This window comes from Lynx canadensis, chromosome D1 (assembly GCF_007474595.2).
Source record: "Lynx canadensis isolate LIC74 chromosome D1, mLynCan4.pri.v2, whole genome shotgun sequence".
Lineage (NCBI taxonomy): Eukaryota > Metazoa > Chordata > Mammalia > Carnivora > Felidae > Lynx > Lynx canadensis.
The window spans coordinates 9,982,657-10,003,929 of record NC_044312.2 but is presented as its reverse complement, the minus strand read 5'-3'; the positions used below and the strand labels follow the sequence as shown (position 1 = coordinate 10,003,929).

At 40.3% G+C, this 21,273-nt stretch overlaps 1 protein-coding gene across 1 annotated transcript in view; it reads right to left on the bottom strand.

The window, feature by feature from the left end:
• The window catches only part of DLAT (dihydrolipoamide S-acetyltransferase), a 29,267-nt gene extending 8,276 nt beyond the window's left edge, over positions 1–20,991 (bottom strand). Inside the window, exons 1-10 of the mRNA XM_030330953.2 lie at positions 20,637–20,991; positions 20,050–20,151; positions 19,595–19,719; positions 19,283–19,436; positions 16,354–16,480; positions 14,403–14,590; positions 12,745–12,898; positions 5,490–5,557; positions 3,877–3,969; positions 3,415–3,522 (exon numbers count right to left, since the gene is read on the bottom strand). Of these exons, the coding sequence (XP_030186813.1) occupies positions 3,415–3,522; positions 3,877–3,969; positions 5,490–5,557; positions 12,745–12,898; positions 14,403–14,590; positions 16,354–16,480; positions 19,283–19,436; positions 19,595–19,719; positions 20,050–20,151; positions 20,637–20,915 (1,398 nt within the window). The 5' untranslated portion in view covers positions 20,916–20,991. The remainder of the gene's footprint in view (positions 1–3,414; positions 3,523–3,876; positions 3,970–5,489; positions 5,558–12,744; positions 12,899–14,402; positions 14,591–16,353; positions 16,481–19,282; positions 19,437–19,594; positions 19,720–20,049; positions 20,152–20,636) is intronic.
• Positions 20,992–21,273: the final 282 nt, after the last annotated feature.

The window sequence follows — 21,273 nt, the reverse complement described above, 5'->3', positions numbered from 1 at the left end:
ACTGGTGAATTCTGCCAGACATTTAAAGAAGAATTAGTATCAATTCTTCACAAACTCTTCCAAAATAGGGAACACTTCCCCACTCATTCTAGAGGTCAATATTAATCCAATACCAAAACCACACCAAGATATAATAAAAAAACAAAACAACCCAGAAAAAACAAAACTACAGACAAGTATAATTTATGAATATAGATAACAAAAACTCTCAAAAAAACTCTAGCAAACCAAATCCAGCAATACAAGAAAAGGATTATTCACCATGATCAAATGGGATTTGTCCCAGGAATGCAAGGATGGTTTAACACCTGAAAATCAATTAATCTAATAATGTCCTAATGGAATATAGGACAAAAATCACACAACCATCTCAACAGACACAGAAAAAGCAGACAAAATTCAACCACCACTTCATAAAAACTAGGAATAGAAAGGAAGTTCCCCAACCTGATGATAAAACAGATCTACAAAAGCTCATAGTCATCATCATACTTTAGTGGTAAAAGACTTACATCCCCTTAAGATCAAGAACAAAACAAAGACGTCCACTTTACCACTTCCAGTCAACATTTTGCTAGCCAGAGAAGCCAGCCAGAGAAGTTGCCCAAGAAAAGGTATCCAAATTGGAAAGGAAAAAGTACAACTATGTTTGCAGATGACATGATTTTGTATATAGAAAATCCTAAGGAACACACTAAATAAAAAATAAGGTGGTAAGATACAAGATCAATATACAAAAATCAATGGTATTTCTATACAATAGCAGTGAACACGAAATTTATAATAGTATTAAAAAGAATAAAATACATAGGAACAAATTTAACAAAAGAAGTACAAAAACTTACACTCAAAAAATTATAAACATGATTGAAAGAAATGAAAGACCTAAATAAATGCAAAGACACCCCCTGTTCACGGAGTGGGGACACTGTTAAGAAGGCAATACTCCCTAAGTTGATTTATCGATTCCATGAAGTCCCTATCCCTATAGGAAATATCCAAAACAGGCAAATCTAAGATGGAAAGTAGGTAAGAAGTTGTCTAGGGTTGGGGAGGATGAGAGGGGTGGGGTGGGGGCTATGGCTAAGGAGAGAATGGTTTCATTTTGGGGTGATAAGAAGGCTCCAAAATTTATTGTGGTGATGGTCACAGAATTCTGAATATACTAAAAGCCACTGAATTATAAACTTTATATGGGTGAATGGTATTATATGTGCATTATATCCAAATAAAGCTGTTTAAGAGAAATGAATAAAATATTACATTGGACATAAATTTTTCACGCCTGATTTTCAAATAAATTATAAAATAGCTTTAACATTTTGACAATGAAAGTAAGCAATCAACTTTAACCTCTGTGCCAGTTAAAAAGCTCTGTTAAGGGGCGCCTGGGTGGCACAGTCGGTTAAGCGTCCGACTTCAGCCAGGTCACGATCTCGCGGTCCGTGAGTTCGAGCCCCGTGTCAGGCTCTGGGCTGATGGCTTGGAGCCTGGAGCCTGTTTCAGATTCTGTGTCTTCCTCTCTCTCTGCCCCTCCCCTGTTCATGCTCTGTCTCTCTCTGTCCCAAAAATAAATAAACGTTGAAAAAAAAAAATAAAAAAAAAAAAAATTAAAAAAAATAAAAAGCTCTGTTAATGCTTCATTGCTTCATTCTTTCATGCATCTAATATTTGAGTACTCCGTTCAGACATATAGCTCTAAAGCCCTGGATATAAAGCAGTGAAAAAAATGGGTAAAAATTCTACTCTCAGGGGGCTTACGTTTTTTTTTTTTTAAATGTTTACTTATTTTTGAGAGAGAATGCATGTGCACAAAAGGGAAAAGGGCAGAGAGAGAGGGGGACAAAGGATCCAAAACAGGCTCTGCGCTGATAGCACAGAGCACAATGTGGGGTTCAAACTGTCAAACTGAGAGTTTGTGACCCAAGCTGAAGTCAGACGCTTAACCAACTGGGCCACCCAGGTGCCCCGGGGAACTTAACAATCTAAAGGGGTGGATAGATAATAAACATACAGCATGTAAAATAATGTTACATGATAAAGAAAAAAAAATAGAGGAAAAGAACTAGAGGGAGAAGTGACCACTCACCCCAATCCTCTTCCCTTAATTTTAGAATAAGGTGACCAGGAAAGACTAGAGAAGGTGATATTGAGTCAGATCCTCACGGTGGTAAAGGAGGAAGCCAGGTAGATGCTAGGGGGTGAATATTCCATGCACAGGGAACAGCAAGTGCAAGGGGCCTCAAGTAGGAGTACACAGGTGGAACGTCAAGGAACAGCAAGGCAACCATTGTTTTTGCAGCAGAGTGAACAAGTGGGAAAAGTAGTAGGAGGTCAGAGAGGCTACAGATAACCTGTGTAAGGCGCTGAATGCTGTTCTAATGCCCTCAGTGCCACTGGCTTTTACTTTTCACTTCTTTGAAAACATCTTTCATATCCCTCTCCTACTCCATTCTTAATGCAACCGTCTAGTCCAGACCCTTATCATGCTTACAGGATAAGCATAACTAGTCTCTGCCATTAAAGCACACCACTATATATCTATTTAGACTAAACTTACTTAAAATATTGCTATCATCATGTCACTATTACTGGTTTCTTCATGTCTAATTCATCAAGTCCAAATTGTTCTGCTTGTAAACAAGGTCTTCCCTAAACCAACAACTGCATACCCACCCTAGAAAAAGGTAGTCTCTCTTCCACATCTGCAATACTTACTTCCTTTCTTGAAAGCATTTTACCTCTATGGTATTCCATCATTAGAATGAACTCTCTACAACTTCTTTGCAATTCAAACACATACTATTCTACATGGCTTAACCAAGTTTTTCTTACACCACTGTGAATTCCCCAACTACTTTTACTGGGTTCCTCCTCTGAATTCCTAGAACACTTAACCCATACAACATAATTTAGCAGACAAAGGACATTACCATAAAGAGATTGATGTACAAATAAGTATTTTTATTTTAATAAAAATTGCCTTCTCTGTTTTTCACATGCATTATCTCAATTAGATTATAAACTGAAACTCATGGAGAAGGACTATACCTTATTCTAGCTTCCCAAAAGTGCCTTATACTAAACACTAAATAGGTAATAGGTACTTAACTGCAAACACAGAGTAAACATACTCTTATCTACCTTATCTTATCTAGCTTCATGGGATCATAGTGACTGAGCTAGGCTACAATGGATCCAAGGCAAAATCAACTTTAAATAATAAGCTTTAATCAAGGATTAGAAAATGAAAATTGTCCAAGATATTCTCTCGGCAAGTTAAAATTATGAAGACACCATTTTCCAACATCAACTGGCATATTGGAACAAAAAATATGGGCAAAAACGTATATGTTTAGTGGGGAAATACAAACATTTTAGAATTTACAGAGTTGGAATTTCCAGACCTTTTACCTTATTAAGTTCTTTCCGTACCAACAAAACTTCTCCCATATTTACATCAATGGAAAGGTAATAATGAGGTATGGTTTGCTTAGACTGCATTAACCGCTGTGCAATAACCTAGAATCAAAGACATTAAAACATCACTTGTCTTAAGTGGTTCTTTTCTTTATTACCTAATTCAGGACTCTGTTTGCCCCTTTACTAGCTCCCTGGTAATGCTTACCTCAAGCATTATAACTGGAATATGGAGGACTGCACCGTAACCTGGGCCCCTTCTAGTGGTGTTTAATCAATATAATGTTTGTTTTTCCCAAGTATCTAATTGGCCAAAGCAAACATCTTAAACTAGTCATCTATGATTCCCAACTAAAAAAAGTCTCTGTTAGTGTTTCAAACCATGAATGCAATTAAACAATCAGAGTAAAGACGCCCCCTATGGTGCTGGTTGCAGATTTAGGGTAATATTCTTACGCGACGAATGTTGCTGACTGGGACATCTGTGAAGACACCTGTGGGAACGGGTGCCACTCCTGGACCCGGGGCAGGCACAGCAGCCGCTGGAGCCTATGGGGAAGTAAAAAAGCTCTTAGTAACTGATTCAATCCTGGCATATACAACTGGGGCAAGTCAGTGACTCTATAGATGGCAAAGTGCAAATTAGAAGGCTTACAGAAAATAGCTATTTCTATCCCAAGGGAGCAAAAGGGACTCATATTTGTACTGTGCTTACACAACAGTTCTGATTTTAATTTTTATACTTAGAATTCTGTAATCATGTCTTAAGTATCATTTTTCTTTGTTCAATGATTAGTTTATCAAAATAATTTTGTATCTGCAAAATTACCTTCAAGAAAAGCAATCAAAGCATTCTTAAACTGAAAGAAGTAGACATAAACATAAACAATGTAATTATTTTTCTGGACAGTGTTAAAAAACAATGACAAATCTTTCATTTTAAAACAAACATCTAAATAACTAAATCATTTTCCTTACTTTTAGCTAATATTCTTAACAATTTAAACCAACTAAACATTAGTTGATTGGTTATGTGGATTTAATCCCTGTGTGGAATAATTAACCACATAAAATTCAAACTCTATTCAACCAACTTGTAAGCATGCTTTTAAAAACAGAGCTAGTCAGGGATGCCTGGGTGGCTCAGCCGGTTAAGCATCCGACTATAATTCAGGTCATGATCTCACGGTTTGTGGGTTGGAGCCCCGTGTGGGGCTCTGTGCTGACAGCTCAGAGTCTGGACCTGCTTCAGACTCTGTTTCCATCTCTCTCTGCCCCTCCCCCACGCTCGCTCGCTCTGTCTCAAAAATAAATAAAACGTTAAAAAAAAAAATTAAAATAGGGCCTGAGTGAGAAGGAGGGTTTGTTAGGAAAAATTCAGTACCACTGGAAAAAAAAATTGGAATGAGTGTCAATGTAGCATTATCATCTTTCCTCTTTTTTTCCTTTTTTTTTTAAAAAAATTTTTTTTTCAACGTTTATTTATTTTTGCGACAGAGAGAGACAGAGCATGAACGGGGGAGGGGCAGAGAGAGAGGGAGACACAGAATCGGAAACAGGCTCCAGGCTCTGAGCCATCAGCCCAGAGCCCGACGCGGGGCTCGAACTCACGGACTGCGAGATCGTGACCTAGCTGAAGTCGGACGCTTAACCGACTGCGCCACCCAGGCGCCCCTTTTTTCCCTTTAATGTTTGTTTATTTTTGAGAGAGAGTGCACACGATCAGGGGAGGGGCAGAGTGAGAAGGGGACAGAGGATCTGAAGCAGGCTCTGCAGTGAAAGCAGTGAGCCCGACGTGGGGCTCGAACTCATGAACTGTGAGATCATACCTGAGCTGAAGTTGGACGCTCAACCGAATGAGCCACCCAGGCAGGCGCCCCTCATTTTTCCTTGTGTATGCTGAATGATAGCACATTCATATCTATATAGTGCTAGCCAGTGAAATTAGGCAAAACACAATTCTGGTCAAGCTATTTCATTCATAAATAATGTATGAGAGGGTCTAACAGGTTGGACAAAACATTTTGTAGGAACAAAGTGCCAAAAAAAAAAAGCCAAATGTAACTCACAGGAGCAGCTTTAGTAGGCACAAAAGAGTCGATATCCTTCTTGATGATTCTGCCTTCTGGTCCTGTCCCTGGAAGAGATGCATAAATATCACACATGTGACAGCACACCACTGGTTCCTCCGGGATATCGACACTGTGATCCTGAAGTGCGAGTTCCTAAGGGTTCTCTACCAAAGACCCTCTGAAGTGGTCACTGCTCTACTCCTGCACCTTAAAGTTCTCTCTAAAAACAATAGCAGCTTTTATGCAATTATTAATTTTGATTCACAGAGTGCTCTTGTTTGAGCTGTAGCCGTTCTTTTCTTAATTACTACAGCAAATGCTCTGTTAGGCGAATGTGATAACCGCTACACTACGGAAACCCTGTGGCAGCAAATGCTCTTTGTTAAGTATTTCTCTTTCAGAGTTTTGTATCAGTTTGTTCTTCATTTTTTCATGTCCTTTACTTTTAAATTGGGAAATACTGGCGTATGGCTAATGCTGATACCTCCAAAACAAAGTCTAGCTGCCTCTTCTCCTAGGCAGCTCCAAAAAAACCCCTTTCTGAATCTTGAAATGGATCTCGTTTGAGTTCTAGATTCGTTTGATCGTAAAGAATTCCTTTTGTACAGAGTTGACAGGACAACTATTTCAGATAATTTTTTCACCCCAAAATAGCTTGAATAACTCTCAGCTGCAATGATCATATCTCTACAATTGTTTCTTTCTCGTGTGGGCTCCATCACTCACAGCTCTGTCACACTTGCCAAGGCTCTAACCCGGCCTATGTCAGAGGCCTGGGAGTGAAGTGTGTGCAATGTCACACGTGAGGAAAAATCTTTAAAATCCTCTCACAACAGGCTGAGTTTTATTTTCACTCAATTTCCTTCCTCCTCCCATCCACAACCAATCAGCTTTAACTTTAGACCCAAACAGATTCCTGAACCTTAATTCTAAGGAGATTCAGAATTTAGTTATTTAAAATACCTTTTATACTGGCCCACTTCTAGAAAAAATTTGGTCAAATTGATTCATCTTCCCCCAAGGCAGACTTTTAAAAGGATTCTTGTTGTACGCAGTTCGTCCCAACTCCTTTCCTTCATTATGAAAAATGAGTTGGCTAGGATTGTGCTTATCCTCACCCGGAGCTCTAGAACAGAGGTAGCAGTACCCCTATTAGATTCTCCTCTTTTATAAAAGACAGAACCCATAACCTCCCATTACCACCAAGGCTGATCTGGACACCAAAGCCCCTTGAGAGGAAGAGACCTACAGAATCACCTGCCTTTGGTTGGACTTCAGCCACCCTCAAGAAATTCCCATTAGGAGTCAGCTGAAATCTTTTAAATGTTTCTGTCCATCTCCCTACAGAGGCACAACAGGCCATCATAAAGCAATATGGTATAAAGGGAAGAACACCGGGCTAGGAGGAAAAATGCAGGGCTGTGTCAGATAAAAATTAGACACAGCCTCTGTGCTGGTCTTTTTAGTCTCATCTGTAGGACACAGGTTATAATGCCGGCCCCTGCTCAAAGGAATGTGTGAGCACTGAAGATCAAATGGGATAGTGATGTGAAACTGCTTTGCCTCAAAGAAATAGAAAACAAACACGGGGACCTGGGAGACAAATCAAACTTGGACACTAGGGTTTAGGCTTTAAAACGGTTTCTCACTGGGACACCTGGGTGGTGTCTGTCAGCACAGAGCCTACTTGGGACTCTCTCTCCTTCCACTCCTCCCCTGAGCATGTATACACTCTCTCTCTCAAAACAAATAAAAATAAACGTAAAAAAGAAAGTTTCTCCCCAAATGAATACAAGTAGTCATATTTGCTAAGTCATTTGTCCCTCCAAGAAGGGGGGGGGGGGGACTAGAGGTTGAGTTCAACAGTTCACAGCCAAGGATTTAAATAACCATGCCTTCTTACTGAAATCTCTATCAAATAAATACTCTTAACAAGATTTGGAGCTTCTGGGTTGGTGAACACATCAATGTGCTAGGAGGGCAGTCCTCTGAGCGAGGGCATGCAAGCTTTGCACCCCCCCACCACAAACCACTCCTCGTCCTATGCATCTCTTCTACTGACTGCCCCTGCACATCCTTTACAGTAAATCAGTAACAGTAAGTACAGTGCTTTCCTGAGTTCTGTGAGTCGTTCTAGTGAATTTTCATACCTAAAGTGGGGTCTTGGGAAGTCGTGACTTACAGCCAGTAGGTCTGAAGTATGGGTGGTCCCTGGGACCTGTAACTGGCATCAGAAGTGGGGCTGTCTTGTGGGGCTGAGCCCTCAAGCCTGGGGGGCCTGATGCTAACTCTAGATAGTGTCAGAACAGGATTGAAGTGTTGGATACCCAAATGGTGGCAGAGAATGGATTGTTGGTGTGGAAAAAAAACATACATTTGATGACAGAGAGGTGTCAGAAAACCCCACGCAATCACTGATCCTCTCAACTCGCTTATTCTAGACCATTCCTTCCTACTGCAAAATTTCTTCAGTCTCACCAAGACCCCCCACTCCACTGACTTGACCGCTCCCATCATCTACCATCTCCCTATCCCCTACACTTCCTCACCCAGGAATGGATGGATCACGGTTATAGTCACTCCCTGGTCAAAATCTAAAATGTCTGCCGGCTCAAGGGAAACAAAAGCAAATATGAACTACTAGGACCTCATCAAGATAAAAAGCTTCTGCACAACAAAAGAAACAACAAAACTAAAAGGCAAGTATGGAATGGGAGAAGACATCTGCCAATGACATCTGATAAAGGGTTAGTATCCAAAATCTATAAAGAGGTTATCAAACTCAACACTCAAAAAAACAAATAATCCAGTTAAGAAATGGGCAGAAGAGAGGAGCCTGGGTGGCGCAGTCAGTTAAGTGTCCAACTCTTCGTTTCGGATCCAGTCACGATGTCACAGCTCGTGGATTTAAGCCCCACATCGGGCTCTGCGCTAGCAGTGTGGAGCCTACTTGGGATGCGCTCTCTCTCTCTTTCTCTCTCTGACATTCCCCGGCTCATGCTCTCTCTCTTTCAAAAGAAAAAAAGAAAAAAGAAAAGGGCAGAAGACATGAACCGACATTTGTCCAAAGAAGATATCCAGATGGCCAACAGAGACGATGCTCAACATCACTCATCATTAAGAAAATACAAATCAAAACCACAATGAGATACCACCTCACACCTGTCAGAATAGCTAAAATTAACAACAAAAGAAACAACAGGTGTTGGCAAGGATGTGGAGAAAGGGGAACCCTCTTACACTGTTGGTGGGAATGCAAACTGGTGTAGCCACTCTGGAGGAACATGGAGGTTCCTGAAAAAGTTAAATAGAACTACCCTATAACCCAGCAATTGTACTACTAGGTATTTACCCAAAGGATACAAAAATACTGATTCGAAGGGGCACATGCCCTCTGATGTTTATAGCAGCGCTACCGACAATAGCCAAACTATGGAAAGAGTCCAAATGTCCATCTACTGATGAAGATATAGTATATACATAAATGGCGTATCACTCAGCAATCAAAAAGAATGAAATCTTGCCATTTGCAACAACGTGGATGGAGCTACAGTGCATTTTGATAAGCAGAACAAGTCAGTCAGAGAAAAACGAATACCATATGATTTCACTCATATGTGGAATTTAAGAAACAAAACAGATGAACACAGAGGAAGGGGAAAAAAAGAGGAAAGCAAACCATAAGAGACTCTTAACTATAGAGAACAAACTGTGGGTTGATGGAGAGAGGTGGCCATGGGATAGGCTAAATGCAAGATGAGTATTAAGGAGAGCACTTGTTGGGATGAGCACAGGTATTATACATAAGTGATATAATCATTAAATTTTACACCTGAAACCAACTTTACCGTGTATGTTAACTAACTAGAATTTAAATAAAAACTTGAAAAAAAAGGTCTGCCTTCTCAGTGCCAGCATCAGAGTAGCTTAATGCTGTTGGGGACAAAAAAAGTACACACTTAGGTGACTGATTATACTCTAAATTCAGAGCCACAAACCTGAAATAGACACATAAACTGCCCAGAAACTAAGTTATATTTCCTTCGAATTCACTTTCCCTGAGAATACTACCTAACAAATTCTCTAACTGCAAACCTCCCCATACTCAGTCTCCAGCCGATACCTTCACTTCAGCCTTTCTTGATCAAACTGCAGCAATCAGAGTTATTCTCCTTGTCCTCCACCACCAAGCCTATAAATCCACCCCATATTCTCCTCTCTCCTATAAAAATAACACAAAATGTCCTTAATTCCTATCAAAAGCCAATCCTTTCCTTACTACATTTTCAAAAACTGTTTCTTGCCAAATTATTCTGCCCTTTCCTCACCATCTATTTATCCCTTTCTATTAGACCACTAGTTCTCACCAACACAATTTTGCCCCCCGGGGGACATGTGGCAATGTCTGAAGTTGTTTTCCGTTGTTACAAGTGGGCGATGCTACTATGACATAGTGGGTAGAAGCCCCAGATGTTACTGAGCATCCTACAAAACACAAGACACCTCCCTCCCCCAAACAAAAATTATCTGGTCGAAAATATCAACTCTGCCACAGCTGAGAAACTCCATACTAGACCTCTTCTACTATCACTCACTCTCAAAAGCCCTCTCTTGAGCCCATATTCTCCTAGGCTACGTCCTATTTCTATGCCTTCCTTCATAGTGAAGCTTCTTAAATGACTTGTCCACAAAGCTATCTCCACTTCTCCATCCATATTCTGCTTTTCGGCTTACTCAGACTTCCACCACACCTTTCTTTTGAAGTAACTGTTGTCAAGTCCCCATGTACCATCCTTGACTAAGTTCTGTTGATTCTGTCAAAAATGTATCTTGAAGCTGTCCATTTCCTTCCATTTTCACTGTCACCATGCTGGAAAAGTCACCACTGTCAGCTCCAGCAAAAGCCTCTTAACAGGGACCTTGGCTTTCACTTGACCCATCTGCATAAAGCAGCTAAAATGATCTTTTAAAAATATTTCCCTATTGGAGCGCCTGGGTGGCTCAGTTGGTTGAGTGCCCAATTCTTGATTTCAGCTCAGGACTTGATTCTGAGGTTGTGGGATCGAGCCCCATGTCAGGCTCTGTGCTGAGCATGGAGCCTGCTTAGGATTCTTTCTGTTTCTCCCTCTGCCCCTCTGTCCTGCTCCACTCTCTCTAAAAGTAAAACATACACACACACACACACACACACACACACACACACACACAGAAATCAAAAACCTGTCCTTATTTTAATCTTTTAGTGGCTTCCTACTATGCTTTAATAAAATTCCAATTATACAATGACCCATAAAGTGCTCCTGCTTCTAGCCCCTATACTTCTTTCCAACCTCACCTCCTTCCACTAAACCCTCTGCTCACTATGCTCCATGTACGTTGGCCTCCTCTATGTTCCTCAGACGTGCCAAGCTCTCTCCCACTTCAGATGTGTACTACTGGTCTCTCTGTGCCCAGTTCTTCACATGGGTGGCTCACAGCTGACTCCTCATCTTTCAGGTCGTATCAAATTTCACCTCATCAGAAAGATCTTTCCCAACCACCATGTCTAAAAGCAGTCATGACTGCACATATATTCACCTTGTCACTCAATAGTGTATCACTTGGTTTCTTTCTTGGCATTCATCTTATGTAATAATAACAGGTTATTTTCATTTTTACAGCTAAGAACATGGGGATTTCCCCACTCACATCTTGTGTATGGCAGCCAGTGTTGCTAAGTATCTCATAAACGGTCCTTCTTCACTTGTCTAAACTCTTCAGATATAATTATTAATCCAGCCCCTCCTCCCCTTAAAATCTATTCCAACTTACTTTGCTAATTCTAGTCCCAAATAACATAAAAAAGTGGCCATATGCCATTGAAACAACATGAAGACGGAAAAAAGCATCTTAAAATATTATAAAAATCCTCTGAGGTCCAAAAAATTTACAACATTCTATTATTCTTTGGGGACTGGCTTGCCTTCCAAGCATGAAACAAAAGCCAGCAGACAGATGATAACCAGCACTGAATGCCCACAGCCAGACAACTGGGGAAATAACCAGTATCTAGACTCATATTGCAACTTTACTACTTAACATAACATAAAGGGAGATCCCTTAAGAGTATCTTCTTGGGGCACCTGGATGGCTCAGTCAGTTAAGCGTCTGACTTCAGCTCAGGTCACGATCTCACAGTCCGTGAGTTCGAGCCCCGCATCAGGCTGAGTGCTGACAGCTCAGATCCTGGAGCCTGCCTTGAATTCTGTGTCTCCCTCTCTCTCTGTCCCTCCCCTGCTCATGCTCGCTCGCTCTCTCTCTCTCTCTCTCTCCTTCAAAAATAAATAAAAATTAAAAAAAAAAAAAAAGTATCTTCTTATCCAAAAAATGGTGAATGAGAATTCTCATTTCAAGAAAAGAAGTGCTAAATGTGGTAATTCAGTGACTAGCTCATAGCAGAAGCCATCAAACCAGGCTTCAGGATTAGTAATTTCCACTTTGTTCAAGTAAGTACACTAATTACCTTACATTTAATTTTAGCTCAAAGACATTTATTTAAATGCCACGCAATAATATTAATATGAACAGAACTAACATTTGTTGAGTACCTATTATACTCTAGATATTGTCTTAAGCCCTTTGCCTGTTTTAACGTACGCATTATTTCAGATTTACAGATGGAAGAGCAGATGGTTTAAGTAATTCATCTATAGACATACACAAGTAATTCATCTAAAGCCATATTACACAGAAGATGATAGAGCCAGGAGTAAACCCCAGATGGTCTGATTCAAGACCCCATACTCTTACCACGAAGCTATACTTTCTCTTTGGGGAGAGAAAGATAGGAGTAAGACATTTCCCTTTGCCCTCAAGGAGCTTTAGTTCAGTTTTATATGAATTCTATTATTCAAAGTCATTTCAAATCACCCCAGGTTTAGGTTTTGTTCACTAACAGAGACTTCTTAATACAAGGTCAAGTCATAAAATTCAACTTTGCTGCACAAGCACATTATACTTTCACCAACAATTAAGTAGTTCCCAAGAACCGAGAAAGAAAAAGGCTATCTATACTATATAGGTAGATCCTAAATGGACTGAATACAGCACAAGTTTCCCTATCTGTGGTGGCAACAAAGGAGATTATTTCACTCTCTCATCCTTGTCCCCACTGTTCCATGTAAGATGACTGTATAGTTGTACTCGCTAGTCTTAAGAAGGAAACTCAAGTGAGTTTTATCTTTACAACCCCATTCCACAGAGACAGACTTACCTTTTACCTGTGTAAGGTCAATCCCTTTCTCTGCTGCCAATTTCTTTGCAAGAGGACTAACGAACAACCTTCCCTTTGGTCCAGCAGGAGTAGTAGGGCGGGTGGCTGAAGGTGTAGGGGCTACAGGTTGGGGAGTTGGAGGAACAGGGGCCACCTTTTGAAAAAAGTTAGATTGTTAATTCACCACTGCAAAGGCTGGTCTGAAAGATAAGGACTTTACATTTTATTAAGAAGTCAAGATATATTAAGTAACTTTTATCTTTCTCTTAAAGATCATAATGCACATTTCCCCTGCTTAACCAACTTAATATAACAATATGAAGAGGAACAACAATACTTTATGTCAAAGACAGTACCAAGTTATCTTTGTGATAACATGGAGAGGCAGGAAATTTAATACTGTTATCCAGTATATAATATCTTCATAGGCTTTCTTCACTTTACTCTCTTGCTGCTTCTTATTCTCATTTTCTTACATGACCAACATGGTTTTTGTTTTCAGTTAACGTCATTTCAAACTAATAAATTATGCTGGAAGGTTCCATGTTGAAAATATCTTAATAAACCAGCACTACTACTTGCCAGCTCCCCACAAACGTAGGGCAGTAAGAAATCAAGTTTCCTTTGACAAAAATATTGTACGTAATCTAAACTCACATGATTCTAACATCTACAGAAGGCTGGTGATAATGTTATCTATGCCTGGACTTCACACAAGTACATAATAGATATATAGTATATAATGTAGAGCATATAGCAACAAGACTAAATTCTAAGCAAAACAAGCCATGTTACATCAAGGTTCTAATGTATTATAAACAGAAACCTGACCCACTATCATAAGCAAATACCAAGAGCACTGACAGTAACAAAGATTAGTTGACCCTCCAACGACATGAGTCTGAACTACACAGGCGCACTTACACACAGATTTTTATGGTATGGGACTGTAAATGTGTTTTCTCTCCTTTATGATTTTAATAACATCTTCTTTCTCCAGTGTGCTTTAAGAATACAGCATACAATCTATGTAATATACTAAATATATGTTAATGGACTGTCTACGTTGTTGGTTAAGGCTTCTGGTCAATAGCAGGCTTAGCAGTTAAATTTGGGGGGAATCCAAAGTTACACACGGATTTGCAAGGGCGCAGTTAGTGCCCCAGTCCCTGTGTTGTTCATGAGTCAACAATATATAATAAATTCTGCAGAAACTGGGGAATGAAGTATTAACTTCCATATACATATCTACACCTAAAGCATAAAAAGAACATGTCATCTCAGCTTTGTTCTCAGCAGACCTCATGACAGTAGGAAAAAAGAAACAGACACAGGTCAAACAACTATTAGGTGGGCAGTGCAGTGCCACATACCTGTAGATCTCCACAAATGCTCACTATGTCCATCTTCTTTTGTTTTTCTTTTCAGATTTTTTTTTTTTTTTTTTAGTAATCTCTATACCCAACATGGGGCTTGGATTCACAACCCCAAGATCAAGTCACGCACTCCTCCAACTGAGCCAGCCAGGTGCCCCTAACTATCTCCTTCTTTATTCGTAGAGACTTAGGGCGGGAAGGAACCCAGGATATTATCCAGTCTAATCCCTTAATTTAGAGATGAACAAGGTAATGTTTCCTCAATTCTAGAAGCATACATACCAGGGGTGGAGGAGATGGTGGTGCTTGTGGTTTTAAATCAGTTACTTCAGTTGGCCTATAGTCAGCAAATGCTGGTATATCTTCCTCTTTTTCTACAATGATACAGAGTGGGGTTCCTAGAGGGACATCTCTTGTGCCTTCAGGGATCAGGATTTTTGCCAGGTAACCCTCTTCCTGTACTTCAAAACCTTGAATAGAAAGAAAAACCATTATGGAACTTAAGGGACTCCACTATCTCACCAAACTCAAAGCAGTTTTAAGTAAAAAGTTCTTCTCCTTCAAGCAAGCTACCCAACCTGTGGTGAGCTATTCTGCCTCTCTATGTCACAGCTCCTTCAACTACAAAATGGGGTAACAATAATACCTACCTCACAGGGACGTTATAAGAATTAATATTTTCCAAGAACCTAGAAACAGTACCTGATACAAAGTAAATACTAAATAAATAGCTGTTAAATAACACTCTGAGAGATTACAGACAGTAGTTAATTCTGAATATTTTTCTAAAACATCTCTAAGGGAAGCCCCTACACAGACCCATAAGACCCCAAGCTGGCATCAACTGTACCAGTATGACCTCAGCTATACTGCTAAAAATAAGAACCACATGGATGTTAAATTAAGGGAACTACTAGGTTTGACAGTGATGTGGGATAAATTATGCCCCTAAAAGCACCTTTGGAGTTTTTCAAAGAGATTATATTGGGTATTCAACTATTCCAATGTAAAGAATATGGTATTACTAGGGTTTCTAAGGAATTTACAACTTAACATTTTATTCAGCTACTGCTCTTGGAAAGAACTCCAATGTGAAGTGTTTCAAGAGTAAAACTAAAAGAAGCCATCGCAGAGAACAATTTTTGCCTTGCAGATCTGGGCTTTCTGTTGTGTTGTGCCTCTCCCTGATGAACACATCTTTGACGAATCTTTCCCTTCTCCAGTTAAGCATTAATATCCATTAAGAGATTTAAAAAAAAAAAAAAAAAAAAAGACTTCAGAGCCACAATAGAGTTGGACCAAGGTAATACTTCTCCAGTGCCTAGAGTCTCTAGAATACTATCTCCATAGCTATACTGGTATTCAAGTTAAAATGCAAAGCTCATCTATTGTTACCAAGATGTTTGTTTATTTCTTTTTCACAAACAGAATCCTTTCTTCTAATAAAATCTTCTGGGAGGAATACAATATACAAAAGGATAAAAAAGTGGTTGCCCTGGTGGAAGTTGGGAAAAGGGGCAGGGCACAACAAAGTGCTGTCATGAAGTCTCCTTGCCCCAAGGTACCATCAAGGACTCAGGGGGCTAGAAGAACACAATCTAAAAACCACCATTGCAGAGGATGCCCAGAATCTCCCACTGCATCTTTGAGGACTGGACAGGAAATAGATTCGTCTACTAATTATCTGTAAATACCATCACAAATATGCAATTGTCTAGGTGGGTTTTGTTCTGAGCATAACAATGAATCAGAAAGGGAATACATGGAAATGTGACATGATACCCGAACAGGTATATAAACACTCTATCAGTCGTTCTCAAACTATGAAACCAATCCAAACCCTGGTTTTAGTTTTTCCTCACAGTCATCTTAAATTCTTTGGTATTTTCCTGCCTTAGAAGTACTTTTCTCATGTTTCTTCTTTTTTCCCTTGCCCAGTTTAGAGAATGGTGGTTCTGATGTAGCTTCTTAGCAACATAAGAATGTTAAGAAGCAAACTCTAACCTAAAAATAATCTCTAAGTTGACATATCCTTGATTCATTTAGAGTGTGGTGTGGAACTGACAAATCCCACTACATACACTTCTGTTATGACATATGCTGTTCCAGGAAATGAATCCCCAAAATTAAAATTTTTCATGTTATCACTCACTCATTATAGGATAGGACGGCAATCCTCTTCCCTCATTGGAAAACTCAGTGCCTCAACCATTAAGAGCTGAAGAAATCTCACCTATAGTGGCCTTGTCAGTCTCTATCTCTGCCAATAAATCTCCTTCACTTAGCTTCTCACCCACTTTTTTCTCCCATCTCTGAACTGTGCCCATGGTCATGGTGGGAGAGAGGGCAGGAAGAACCACCTGCAGAAATAAACACACATTACTGCTTAATATGAGGAAGACTTGGAAACAATGGCACTCAAGCAAGCTTCAATAGCTTTATGGAATGATAGTGACTCTGATGATCCAAATTCCCATCTGTCTAATGCCTTCCTAAAGTAAAAGTTCAATGCCTCAATGTCCCACCAGTTAAATCATCCTTCAAATCTCAAGCTTTACATTATCACTCATACTTTGATTCCTCCCCCTCCAAAGTTAAAAGCAATGGGTATACATGAAAGATTTCTTCCTAGATAGTCAAAATTAATTCAATTACATCTCTAAACACAGAATATCTTTTCTTCTTTTTTATTACATAGGTTAAGCTAGAATTTTTCATTTCCACAGAATGACCTTGGTCTAGAGTATTTCATTAAAATTTTGCTGTGCTCTCTATGAGCATATATCCTTTTACTCAGAGGAAACTTCATTCTCCCAAACTTCCGGATACCTTACCAAGAGAAAAAAAAGAATATTATGAAAAATTATATACCAACAAATTGAACAACTGAGAAGAAATGGATAAATTACTAGAAACATATAACTTTCCAAAATTGAACTGGGAAGAAACTGAAAACTTGAACAGACCAATCACTAGCACTGAAACTGAACCCAAAACTCCCAACAAACAAAAGTCCACAGATGGCTTCACAGATGAATTCTACCAAACATTTAAAGAAGAGTTAATACCAGGACACCTGGGTGGCTTAGTTGGTTAAGCATCTGACTCCTGATTTTAGCTCAGGTCATGATCTCACAGTTCGTGGGATCGAGCCCAATTTCAGGCTCTGCACTGACAGTGTGGACCCTGCTTGGGATTCTCTCTCCCTCTCTCTCTCTCTCCCTCCCTCTTGCCCCTTGCCTGCTTGTGCACACACATGCTCTCATTCTCAAAATAAGTAAACTTGAAAAAAATAAAGAGGAGTTAATACCTAGTCTGCTCAACTATTCCAAAAAATAAAAGAGGAAGAAAAACTTCCAAAATCATTCTACAAGGCCAGCACTACCCTGATACCTAAACCACCAAAAACAAAAAAAACAAAAAAAAACAAACAAAAAAAAACTACAGCCAATATCTGATAAACATAGATGCAAAACTCCTTAACAAAATATTAGCAAACTGAATCCAACAATACATTAAAAAAAAATTCATTCACCACGATCAAAGAGATTTATTCCAGGGATGCAAGAATGATTCAACATTTACAAATCAATGTGAAAGATCACATTAATAACAAAAAGGATAAAAACCATATGATCATTTTGACAGATGCAGAAAAAGCACATGACAAAGTACAATACCCATTCATGATAAAAACCTTCAGCAAAGTAGGTTTAGAGGGAACATACCTCAACATAGTAAAGGCCATATATGACAAACCTACAGCTAATATCACTTTCAATGGTGAAAAACTGAGAGCTTTCCTTCTAAGATCAAGAAGAAGACAAGGATGTCTACTCTCACTTTTATTCAACACAATACCTGAAGTCCTAGCCACAAACAAACAAGAAAAAGAAACAAAAGGTATCCAAATTGGTAAGGAAGAAGTAAAACTTTCACTCTTTGCAGGAAAAATAAATAAAAGAACTTGTTCTTACAACAGTGACTTCCGCTCCAATAAAATCTAAACATCAGATTGGCTGACCTAAATGAAAAAGTGCTTTGACATTCATATGGCTTGTGTGTCCACTGAATTTGGACGCTTTACTCCGTTATTATGGGTTTTGTTTGCTTCCTCTCAACACCAGGATTACGCTGAGAGAAAAATCATTTCAAATAAAGCCTCAGGAAGGCACGAAAAAGAAGAAACACAAACTTAGAATGCTAATTACAAACTTTTTTAGATGTTTTTTTCTGTTCAGAAGTTGTCATCTCCACCCACTTCTTAAAAACTAGTGAGGCCAATAATCTCTACACAGTATCTTAAAGGATAATTAAGACACAACTGTAACACTTTGCACACAAAGCTACACACAGAATATGGAGAAAAATGAGTGAGTCTTATGTAGTGAGAGACAGTTTGCTAAACAGGATGAAATAAATGTGTGAACTGAACATCGCACAAAACGTCACCACACAAAACGTCTATTAACAACAGACCACGGAGAAGAACATCACGCCCAAAAAAGAAAATGATTCCTATACAGAAATTTCTACAAATACACTAGGTGAAAGAAAAGTTTTAGTTTTAAACCTTCAGAAAAAGGCCAGCTGCTTTTTTACCCATTTCCAATATTCAAAACACAAATATACATGGGATAACCCTAGTATCTAATAAACTGCTTTAGTCTCTTAGAAACAGATTTAACAGAACCAACAGTGATTACTATTTATTCCCTTCAGCTCTTTTGCAATGCCATTATATGTTTATTTTACACTGACTCTTTATTGTCAGTTTCCTCATTTATTAATATTACTGGACTACTTCACCCACTCTTAGAAAAAAACACCATATGTCAAAGAAAAACATCAACTGATGACTTTTATTCAATAGATAACGTGTGAGGCCTACTAAACACTCTATAATGTTCTTGAACGAACACTGCCAAGAACTATCTTGTCTACCACATGGAGGTTGGGAAAGGTTAAAGGAATTGTCCTAGTTCATATACCTGGAAATAACAGCTAGGAGTAAAACTCAATTTTCATATTTCAATCTCAACTTACTTTCAAATGACAACAGCTAGCCATATTTAACACCAGTGTCCAGGATGGGATAGCCATCGATGAAAAATAACGAACAATAAATTTTCTAGAGCAAACACCCAGAGGCAGAGGCTCACCTGCATGTGAGTGGGATAGGAGCTACCAGGAGCCTGAGCAGAAGGTGTGGGTGGTGAAGCAGGGGCAGCGGGGGTTGGTGCTGCGGCTGCTTGTGGGGTAGGTGCTGCTGCGGAATCCAGTGTGTAATTTTTAAAGGCCTCAATATCCTCAGGCCTAAGGAAGAGAAGGAATGGGTAAATACAGGGAGTTATAAGGCAAATTTAGCTCCTAGAAAAGTAGTCTTAGAAACCTTTAACTCCTATTTTCTCAATTCTGGGTTAAAATACTCCACCAAGCATATAAGTTCCACAAATTACCAAAGTACTACTCACTTCTCAACTGTGATGCAGATGATTGCTCCAACTGGAACATCTCTGGTACCTTCAGCCACAAGTATCTTTGCCATGTAACACTCCTCCAGGCTCTCAAATCCAACAGTGGCCTTATCAGTTTCGACCTTTTAACACAAAGCAGGAGCTTAAGCTCGTGCTACCAGTATGAAATTTATTAGATTGTGCCTAGAATCACACAGTTCAACAGTCTGGTGAAGATGTGAAGATAAAGCCTCTATTATAGATCTGAAAGGAATTATTTAAAAAAAACACCTTAGCTAAAAATCAGTCTGGCTAGTTGCTGACAGCATCTCTAATCAACCTTCTCTAATATCAGGTTGTAAAAACCATCTAAGTGTCTTAAGCAAAAAGAATAAGTACCTATCCGGAAAGCGAACACTCAGTGTAGCGAAGCCAGTTTCTTCTGACTCATTTCCATATTTTAAACAACTTACCTCTGCAATTAGTTCACCCTCATTGATTTTTTCCCCTTCCTTTTTTTCCCAACGGGCTATGGTGCCTGCCTGCATTGTGGGGGAAAGAGAGGGCAATGGAACCTGGAGGAAAAAAGGAGAAACAATAAATTTTAAAAATGTTATCTCTCAGTCTGGTTTAATATTTCATTCAATTTTACTTAATGCGAAGAGTGTACTGAGTCTCATCTCATGCCGGGCACTGGGGACAGAAAGGGAGTTCCTGCCACCAGTTCTCCAGTGACAGGGTTCCTGCTCCACAATCCTGTGGGACTGACAGAGCACCTAATTCAGCAGACACTGCACAAATAGCTTCAGGTTTGGAACCCTTCTTTCAATGGACTAGATCAGGAGAGGGAAGCCTTGAATTCTTTCCCTTCAATAGAATAAACAGATCAGAAAGATAAGCTCAACAGCCAGAACAAAGCTGGGTATTGGAGAACGGACAAATGATAACATACTAGGAACGGGGTGGAGGATCACTGAGGACTCAGAGAGAAGATTCCAACGCCAAGAAGTCTGCCCTGAAGGACAAACTGGCTCCCGTGAAGGGCAGGTCTGGGGCTCACCTTCTGATGCGGGGGCAGGCTGTAACAGCGGCGGCCAGGCGATCCCAAAAGCTGCAGCGCGAGGCGATTCCTCGGTGTGGCCCACGAGCTGGGGCTCCACCCGCAGAGTGCGCGGACCCTGCCATACCCCGCGGTCCCGCTGCTGCAACGAGCCGGAGCCGCGCCAGCCCGCGGGGTCACGCACGGAGCTCCCGGGTCCTCTCGCAAGGCCGTCCACCGAGCCCCGAATCCTGCCCTTGGGGCCACATTCCGTGCTCGTCGAGCACAGACTCGCCACATACTGCCAGCGACCCCCACACCCCAAAACCAAAGCCGTCTCCGGAGTGACCTCTCCAAGAGCAGTGCGGCGTTGCCGTCAGCCACACCGCGCAGCCGCACATTGTCGTAAAATGGGCTCCTAAAGGTTGGCGGCACCCCTCCCCAGACCAGAAATGGGTGGAACGTCCGCTGTTCTCCCGGTAGTGGGGTAACGGGTGGCCCACAGCGGGTAGGGGCGACTACTTTGGAGCCACGGGGGCAGGGGTGTTCCAGCGGAGGCAACGTAGGGGCAAGTTTGGGAGAAATGAGACGCAGGGAGGAGTAGGAAGGTGGAAGGGTTCTAAGGCATCTCAGGGTAAGACGGAGCCGCCAGGGAGGG